At 34.9% G+C, this 10409-nt stretch overlaps 2 protein-coding genes across 2 annotated transcripts; both read right to left on the bottom strand.

Moving 5' to 3' along the window:
- Positions 1–4476: 4476 nt before the first annotated feature.
- LOC104237763 (uncharacterized) lies at positions 4477–6654 on the bottom strand. The gene is made up of 2 exons (XM_009791985.2): positions 6275–6654; positions 4477–5389 (listed from the first exon to the last, which is right to left on the bottom strand). The coding sequence occupies exons 1-2, from the start codon at positions 6562–6564 to the stop codon at positions 4903–4905; spliced, it is 777 nt and encodes a 258-aa protein (XP_009790287.1). The 5' UTR covers positions 6565–6654; the 3' UTR covers positions 4477–4902.
- Positions 6655–7816: 1162 nt separating this feature from the next.
- Positions 7817–10409, bottom strand: LOC104237762 (delta(8)-fatty-acid desaturase-like). The gene is made up of 2 exons (XM_009791984.2): positions 9825–10409; positions 7817–9102 (listed from the first exon to the last, which is right to left on the bottom strand). The coding sequence occupies exons 1-2, from the start codon at positions 10015–10017 to the stop codon at positions 7976–7978; spliced, it is 1320 nt and encodes a 439-aa protein (XP_009790286.1). The 5' UTR covers positions 10018–10409; the 3' UTR covers positions 7817–7975.

Here is a 10409-nt window from a genome sequence, read left to right as displayed (position 1 = left end):
TGCGTTGCTGTTGCTGCTTCGTACAGCAGCTACTATTGCTTCACCGTTGTTGCTGCCTTCTGCTTCATTTTTCAAACGATACCAAATGACCATCTTCTTCGATGGTCCGTTCGTGGTCGTCTTCGGCGTCGAGTTATTTTGGTGCGATAATTGTTTCCGGGCAGATTTGTTTTCATTCGAGTTCATCGTAGTTCATTTCCGGTTAATTGGTTTAAGTTTCATTTTTTGTCCGTATTTTGTTTGATATTTTCAGATCCGAAATTAGTATAAGTTTGATTCTTTTCTTGTTCGCTATTTTCACTTTGATTGTTTCTTCAGTTTGTTTTTATTCATTTGTTCTTGTTTAGTTTTAATATAGAGATGTATTAGTCAATTGAATCCTTTACTTTGTTTGTAAAATTGTTAGATTTAGTTTGAGGTTCAATTGGTTATTCAATTTGGTGATTTGAATCCGTTTATTTGTTCTGTTTAAGTTTAATTTGAATTTGATGCTCAATGATTTGGATATACTTGTTTGTAATTGTTGTTGAAATCTGAAAGTGGCTTTGTTGTTTAAAAATATTGTTCAGTCAAAATAATTCCTGTTGTTTCTTTGTTGTTCATCATTTAGTTTGAGTTTGTTCATAAAATTTGTTTAGGAATTGGTTATATTTGTTGTATTTTGGTTGGAATTGATCAGGTGAATTGGTTATAGCTGATGGGGGTAGATTGGTAAATTGCAGTATTTTTAGGGGTAAAATGGTAATTTCAGTAAGGTCGGGGGTATTTTTGGAATTGAAAATCTGAACAATTAATTATTTTGAGTGCTCTGTCCATTAAGATTAAATAATATTTTAATAATATTAAAATAGTACATGGTGGGGGACAAGACATAATGTAATGGGGGAATAATATAATTATTTAATGTAGGCATGGTGGACAAGTTATAATGAGGGGGATAATGTATTTGTTTAATGTAGTGGGAGACAAAACATTAGGTAGTGGGATTAAAAGGGGATGAGTGGAAGATAATGGGTTTTAATTTTAAAAATGCTGAAAGTTGGTAATAAATAGAGGGGACTTGGAAAGAAGAAAAGAAGAAGAGAGGAGCTGAATATTGAAGAGAGAGAAAAATTCCGAAAATATTAAGACTTCCAAAAATACAAATTAAAATATTCTGGAAATTAAAAGAGAGAGTAGTATACACCTGATATACAATCTAAATATTCTGATATATGGATTCAGAAATTAAGGGTTGAACATTAATTAGTCTTTCAAATCTGAAAAGATTCCCTTGGCTTCTGTCCGTTGATTGTTGTCGGTGTTTCTGGATTTTTATCTTGATTTTAAAATCTGTCACTGGTTTCTCGTTGCTGGGTGTTGTTGTTGTTGTATGCTACTGAATTTCTGTTGATCTCCCTTTTCTTTTACTTCCAATATCAGGTACACAACTGACACGCTGGTTACTGTAAACTGAAACATGAAGCATGAATACGAAATGAAGAGTTGAAGTTCTGAATTTATTTTAATTATATTCTGAATTTTATTTGTATATATAAATTATTTAGCTTACTCTAATCAGAATCATGTAGCTGTTTAATATATATAGTGGAACATCTGACGATAGTTTAACGGACGAACTATCTATGTATTGCCTAAAAAATAAATAAATGGTGTAGTAACTCTGTCTAGTTAATTCGTTATTGTTGGATGATTATCATGTCTCAAAAGCCATGTTAGCTGATTTAGACTATTCTTAAAACATTCAATAATTAGTTCATTAAACGAATAGACCATTTCGGAACTTGTAGGAATATTGTTTAGTTAAATACTATTGGTCAATTTCAGCATGTAAATGGTCTAGGATTAAAATTAGATTGCCAAGTTTTTTTTTAATTTGACAAACTGTGAACATGTCTAGTATAATGTAACTAGGTAGTAACATATGAATAAGATGACCCAGGTCCAGTTTTATGCCATACACGTTGGGTCTGGGTCCGCATTGGCAACGGACTGTCCTGATTGCATCATTTTCAGATTTTATGAATCATATTCGAAACCCAACTATAACAACTCAAGCATGTAAATAAATTAAGACATTTTCTCTTTCATTTTGTAGAGACAAATTTAATAGAGAAAAATGTAGGCATTTTAGGATTGTCCTTTTAAAATAAATGAGATGAGCCTCGCCCAATAAAACGCACAAATTGCGGGGCCCTTAATAAATGTTTAATTGAATACTTAGATTTCGAGTTGGGCCGTTTAGCAAATTTCACGGCCTTCTCCAAAGTAATAAAGCGTTAGATTCTTTAGGCACGATTTTAATAATACTACATCCCTAAACTCGGGTGCGCATTTATGCGACCCAAATCCAAATCTCAACGGAGTCAAAACTTGTCAACAACCATTGGTGCATTGATTGCGATGTGGTTCGAAACGCATTTTCACGACGTTGCAATTCTAAAAATAATAATAATAAAAGCGGTTTAAAGTTGATAAAAGCACATAAATTATAATATGTATTAAAATCAGATATCTAGCCATTACAACAGTTTAAGCGACCGTGCTAGAACCACGGGATTCGGGGGTTCCTAAGACCTTCCCTCGGGTCAACAGAATTCCTTACTTAGAATTTCTGGTTCGCAGACTTTATTTGGAAAGTCGAATATTTTCCTCGATTCGGGATTCAATCGGTGACTTGGGACACCATATATCTCCCAAGTGGCGACTCTGAAATAAATAAATAAATCCCGATTCGATTGACCTTTAATTGGAAAAAACTCCCTTTCGTGCCCCTTCGCGGGCGGCGCGGGCGAAAAAGGAGGTGTGACAGTGATTATGCGAGAGATATTGATGATAGAAAAAGTACAACTGGATTTGTATTTTTCTTGAGTGATTCTGTTATTTCTTGGAGTTCAAAGAAATAGTCCATTGTTACTCTCTCGACTTGTGAAACCGAATATATAGCAGCAACATCATATATCTGTCATGCTATTTGGCTAAGAATCCGGTGTATCGTGATCGAAGCAAGCATATAGATACAAGGTATCATTTCATCAGAGAGTGCATTGCCAAGAAGGAAGTCGGGCTCAAATATGTGAAGTCTCATGATCAAGTTTCAGATATCTTCACAAAGCCTCTCAAATTTGAAGATTTTCAAAGATTGAGATCCAGAATTGGAATAAAGAAGAAAAATCAAAATTAAGGGAGAGATTTGTACGACCCATAAAAAAGATGAAAAAGTTGCAGAAGACAAATAGGGTGGCTGGAAAGATTTTCCAAGTTGGGCGACTAAAAAAAGTTGCCAAATTGCAAAAGTCACAAACACATGTTTTGACCGATGGTAATTTGCACTGCAAATTACAGTGAATAAACCATTCTGATCTTCTATAAAGAGCAGGCTCCATTTCTCTTTTGATACACACCAAAATAACGAGAGAAACATAAAGCAGTGAGAGTAATCCACAGATTGTGGTCTGTGAGATAACTAGTGAGTGGTAGTAATATTGTAGTGATGTGTTTTAAATAAAGAGTGTTATTTCTTTCAAAGTTGTAGTAGTCTCTTGACACTACTGAGTTGTAATATTATAGTGGTAATATTGCTCTACTCGAGTATTGTATTTTATCCCGCTAAAATATTTGGTGTTATTGTTACTCTCTTGTGTTATTATTATTTGATGTGGATATTATTCCCGGGCGAGATTATTTTTTATCCCAACACAATAGACCCTTGTGATCCGGCCCTTCTCAGGACCTTGTACCTAACGGGAGCTAGGTGCACTGGGCTGTCCCACGCGTTTAACTTTAAGGGCTCGTTGGGGCGTCAAATATCATATTAGTATTTTCAAATAATGAACTTCACTATCTGCAAACACTGGTTATCCATCGGTACTTGTAGATAATGAAAGTATCGTTCTTTTTGGGAAAATTTTAAAAAGAAAGTGAATTGCATGAAATTGAGTACTTACTAATTTTCTTTAAGTTGCACAGTGGAAAACCTTGTAACAATGTTGTAGGCATACAGGATTACGAAAAAGTTTGTTTTTTAGGTTCTATCACAGACATGACATAATATAGAACATTATAGTTCTACTCCATAATTTGCTAACTGTAGAAAATTCATGTTTAATCAGCATTGTCAAGTCATGATAAACACAACCATATATTAGGTGCCTTTGGTACAAGGCTTCAACTTCAACTTGAAATAGAGAATTTGAAGTTGAAAAAACTGGTTTGAGGAATATTTCAAGTAAAATAATTCTTTCACTCGCAAAAGTTTAACTTTATTTCCAAGTGAAATTCAAGCCAAACACAACTTAGCTTCCAAATACTCTTTCAAACTTCAACTTCAGATACTCATTTTTTCCAACTTCAATCGAATATTGTTCGAACGGCTAGTTGTATAATCTTCAAGCTCAACCTACTACCAATGAAATATCTTCTGAGAAAGAAAATGATTGCAGGATGTCATAGAGTTCTAAACAAGAAGTGTCAGAATAGATCAGAACAAATAGCAGAACTGTAAATTCTCCAAAACTATTTTATGTGTTGGATATCACAACTTCTATGCAAGGAATTATTTCATTACAAGTTGTGGAGAACATATTCAGCTAGGGAATAACTGCAAACTCAGTAGTAAGATATACTGTACAAAAATTTACAGCTGTAAAATTTTCAAACTCAAGCCAGTAGCAGGAGTTCAGATGAGAATTAGAACCCAGAGAGACTAGAGTGAACTCCAGATACATTGAGCTGACCTTGAAAGTTATGTATAAATACGTAGAGCACCCTACGGTGTGGGATAATACTGGGTATGTTGTTGTTGTTGTTGTTGTAAATATGTAGAGCACAGGTGCAATTCTGGAAACCAGCGCCAAGATTCATCAAAACTTTTAGCACTTTGTCACAATGCTTTTTTTGCAATTATTCTTCCTCCTCATCTCTTTTAACGGAGGCTAAAATTGAACCAAGGTGAAGTCTGAACTCGGCAAATTTCTCCACTGGCATAATGTTATCCAGGGGATGGAACGAGATCTCAAAGAAAGTCGGCTTTGGTGTGGAGGGACAGCCGATATATCCAATTAATTCCTGCACAGCGAGTACATGGAATTTTGGGGGTCCATTCAGCGCAATGTTGTGAACACGGTGCTCATAAATCTTCCCATCTTTGTCTAGTTTATACTCTGAAGTGCCATCAAATCGACCACGACTCTCCCATGGAACACGGGGAATGCCATGAACAGTCCATCGAACCATTATCATGCCTTCTACAGGCTGCCATACACTAACAATATCCATCCACAAAGCCCTAAAGAACATCCTGCCATGGAATCGTAAAGCCCAAAAGATCAATTTATAGTTCTCAATGCCAGTAAAAGTGTTGAGGGGATCTTTGAACACTATATCATCCCTGTAGAGAGAGAAGAAAACCATCAACAAACAGAAATATTATATCACAATAATAACAAAAACAATAGCAGCAACAACTGCATCTCAATCCCATTGACCTTATGAATAGTGTTTTCAAACCATTCCTCAACATACTAGTCATTGTTTTCACCGATGACATATTGGTATACTCCCGGAACCAAGGAGAGCATGAGAAGCACATGCAAAACAGCTTTACAAAACACAAACTATATGCTAATTCTTAGGCCATAAGAATCCTTTATTTTCATTCCGCTTTATTTGAGCTTGTTTCATTCCCGTACTAAATATTTGTCTTGATTATCTAAAGCTAGAGGATCACCAATCTCACCTTATTCCTAGATTGACCTACAAACCACTAGACAAACTGAATAGAGTCCCGTACAAATATTAATACTGGACCTAATATAAGTGTGCTGATACAGCTACACCTATATACAAACTAGTTGGCATCACAGATATGGATCTTTTGCTTTTATTATGTTCTGTTGTTCCTTAAATTCACATGGAATTTCCCATCTATCCAAGCCTCGGTGGATAGAGTTACCTGGTAACTGTTGTTGGTGAAAGGTAAGGTACCCGTAAAATTAATCGAGGTACGCATAAGCTGGCCCGAACACCATGGTTATTAAAAAAAATCACATGGACTTCGAGAGATTGTAAGTGTTAAGAAGCAACTTATCTTATGTGATTTTAGGTTTACCTCGTCCATTTACATCTATGACTGTGAGGTCAAAATTGAACTACAATAATATCAGACTTTTATTAAATCTCAACTAAGAAAGCTAGAGCAACAACAATTACATGTACAAGTAATTGCCGTAGCATCAAAGTAGAAAGTTTGATGTTTTCTAAAGAGAATTCTAACCTGTAGATATCAAAGTTTAGCTCTTTATAAAAAAGCGCAGGAAACTCTTCTCTGAGAATCCGAATAGCGTAACCCGTATTCAGATAGTAATTCCGCTTCTGCTCTTCCTCCTCATCCAGTTTCGTAGACGACATCGTACTAACCTTCAACGGCGCATTAACGACACCGTTTCCGCCGTTTGGAATAGCGAGTTTCCTTACATTTCTAAGGTTTATGCCGGAATATATACTGGACTGACGGCGACCGGCGGAGAACGAGGAAATGTCCGGCGACGGTAAGAGAGTCGCCATGTAACACGTCAAAATTAGAGAATTGAGAAATTGAAATTGAACATTTTAGTAAAAATTGTATGCGAATATTCGAGAGAGATGGGATTTTGTTTGGTTGCTGAAAAATCTTATTCTGAGAGTGAGAGGGAGGGAAATAAAGGAGGGAATTTGGATAAGTTTTTGTTTGGATTGGATAATTGAAATTATGGGTTCCAATTGGTGGATGAAATTGAAATATGGAACACTCAAATGTCTAATCAACATTATTGTAGGACTCATTTGAAATTTCTTTTAGTGGTTCCGAAATTCAAATTAGCAGCTCAAAAATTTAGGACACTAAGTCCTAAATTCCAAATTAGTAGCTTAAAAATTAATACAAAAATTTAAGATACTTAATCCATAATTTGAGTGAATTGGCTAATTCTTAAATATATTGTAAATTGTGGATATATTTTAAATAGTAGGCTTAAAAGTGGCTACTGGTGCACTTCACCCGATATATTGTAACGTTTTCGACAAATCACTTAAAGGGTGTTTGGATAGGCTTTTAAGCTAGTTAAACCAGTGTTTTAGCTTTTTCTTCAATGTTTTGTAATTTTAAAAGGTGCTTAAAATAAGTGTAAAAATACTTAAAATAACAACAACAACAACAACAACGTACTATAATTAAGAATAACAATAATAAACATAGCGTAATTCCATAAGTGGGGTTCCCTTTGTGAAAATAGAGAGGTTGTTTCCAATAGACCCTTGGCTCAAGAAAAGCAAAGTCGCAACCGTATTAAAAAAAATACGATAATGTGAAAGTCATGGATAAAGAGGCAATAACAATAGCGAGATAATAAGAGATAACCGAAGCAAAACAAAGTAACATGTAATAATAAAAATATAAGAATATAAAAGTCCGAGAATACTATTAATACTTACCTGCATGGAGAAACGTTCACTTATATTATCAAAGAACATACAATCTGAGCAATTTCTGATATATGAACAAGAAAGATAAAACAAATCCAGAGGAGATACAGACTATCTATATTATGTACCAAGATAAACTATACCAATCCATTTTGCATATATTTGGTGCAGTGGATGAGACTGCTCCTCCCTTAACCAGAGGTCTCGGGTTCGAGCTCTGGGTATGGAAAAATTCTTGGTAGGGAGCGTTTCCCCTCGAATGGGGCCCTACGCGAGGCGAATCCGGACATAGTCGGACTCCAATGTGGATACCGAATACCAGGTGGGAAACCAAAAAAAAAAAAGATCTAAGGAGTGCTTAAAACAAAATCCCATATCAACATAGCTAAAAATACAAAGTACAAAGAAACAACAATCATCTTCTCTCTGTTTCAGTCCAACAACATAAATTAAAATAGACACATTACTTAATAACATAGTACTTATTACTACAAACAAATTCCATGTCCAGAATTTAGCCATGAGTATTAACAGCTTCCCAAAGCAGACCTCTAGCCTGCATTGCTGCTGTTTTAAGAGTCCTTATTGTCCAAACATTAGCCTCATAAAATGACAAACTCCTATATGGCAACTTATGTTTTTTGCATAAATCTTGAACAATTGGAGACACTTTCCTTAAATGACATCTAGGCAATCTTGGAAACAAATGATGTTCAAGTTGAAATTGCAATCCTCCATAGAACCAATCCATCCAAGAAGAACACGCGATATCGATCGTTCCACTTGTTTGTTTCTCAAACCAATCATTCCCTTCTGGTTGTCCAACATAAACATCAGCAGCAAAATGGTTAAGTGTGAATTGAATGTGTTGTAGTGATGTTACACAGAAACTTATTAGCACAAATAACACCCTTTCTGTCCAATTAGGCAATGTGCTAACAAGAAGAGGAAACCAAGTCCAAAAAACAAGAATTCCCAATATGTTTAAACCTCTATCTGGCACTTTCCTCTTTGAGAACAATAGTAATAATGTTTGGACAAATAGATTCACTCTTGCTACACACATGATAGGGTAGTATGTAAAATGTTGGTAACTCACGAAAAATTTAGCCGCGGAATCAAATGTGAGTTCTCTTCCATAAAAGTAAGAATTCAACGATTTGAAAAACGTTGAAGAGACAGCGAAAACTGGCAAATGTTGAAGATCAGGGTCATGATCAAGACTATTGCACGCGACATGGTGCGCGTTATGAGTCCATTTCCACCAAGCAATGCTAATTCCAGTGAGACAGTTGCCAGTAAGAATCTGTGCTAATTTGTTGAATCCGCGAGTTGTCATGATTAAGTAATGCCCAGAATCATGACCTAAGTAAGAGATTTGCATCCAAGAAAGTCCCAATAGTGCACCAGAAAACATGTGAATCCAGAAATTGTTACTCAAAAGAACACCAGAGAAACTCATTGTTAGTAACAATGTCACAAAACATAAGGAGTAAATCACCCCATGTCCTTTCTTTTCAAACATTCCAGCTTTTGCAAATTCAGAACAGAGTTTCCTGTAATCTTTAGACACCTCTGAAACTTGGTAATCTTGAAGATAATATCCAGTAAAGAATTTGTCAAGATATTTCCAAGCAGTACCTGTAGAGGCGAATTCAGAATCTAGAGTCAGTGGTTCAAGACATGGGCTTCAACATATTTAGCCGGTTCGTCTAAAATAATTAGAGCCGCTAGTCAAATATACAAAAATATATACTGGTTATGTGTAAAATATGTATATTATAAGGGTGTTCAGATTTCAAACACCCTTTGTCGGGCTATACAACGGTGTTCAGAGTGGATTCGTCTAAGCAATAACAAGTAATATTTGACCACCCTTGGCCACACATAGCTTTGCCCCTGTATATTATACATTAATATACAAAAATATACATTTGACGGCTACTATTTTGGGGGCACTTGTACTGTGTAGATTTCCCTCAATACAGTGACAGAGCGAGAAATCTAGTAAAGGGATTCAAGAAATTCGACCTACGACCTAAAACAACTTTTGAACTATCTTTTGCAACTAAAATGAAAAATTCTCTTATGTCAAGAGGATTCAAAAGTTTATATGTATACACAAAAATTTGTTTTTGCCCTATTAATTGCCCTCAGACCCCACTTGTGAGATTATACGAGATTACACTGGTTTTTGTTGTTGTTGCCCTATTAATTCCACAGTACAATTTTTCCACGAAGGGAATTCAATTGAATCCATTCATCAATTATAGCTCCGCCACCGATATAAAATGATATATTTATGTATATATAATTCGAGTTGAAAGTAGTAGGTTCAATTAAACTCACAGAACGGGTCGTACCTGGATGAAAAGCAATGAATGCATCAGTTGCTTCTTGTCCAGCCAAACTACGAATAGGAATATCACCACCAGGATGTTCTTTCACCCAATCTGTCACATTATAAACTTTCCCTTGAATTGAAATCCACAAATCATCTTGCTTATTATGTTTCTTTAACTCCTCAGCCGTAATGTACTTCTTTTCATCACTCATGTTGATAAATTAAATAAACAAATAATCAAACAGATATGAATATATTAAAGAAAATTCAAAAAAAAAAACAGAAAAAAAGATCTAACCATCAATAACAAACCAACCCCTTATAATATATGATTAAACAAAAGTACTAAAAAATAGGAATCAAGGGGTGGTTTTTCTTGATGATTAGAACAACCCTAAAGATGTTGTAAACACTTCAGGAAGTTTGATTTTCTTTTAATAAGAAGGAAAATAGTAAATAAAGAAAAAAAATTTGAACGTTTATCTATTGTTATTATATTTGCTTTTTAAAGGCTTTTGGGAGTTAGTTTTGATTAAGGAAAGAAAATTTGTGATAAGAGAGAGAATTACGGAAAGAGAAACGTCTAAAACGGTAGTTTATTTAA

This window comes from Nicotiana sylvestris, chromosome 5 (assembly GCF_000393655.2).
Source record: "Nicotiana sylvestris chromosome 5, ASM39365v2, whole genome shotgun sequence".
Lineage (NCBI taxonomy): Eukaryota > Viridiplantae > Streptophyta > Magnoliopsida > Solanales > Solanaceae > Nicotiana > Nicotiana sylvestris.
This window is presented reverse-complemented; position numbering and strand designations above follow the sequence as displayed.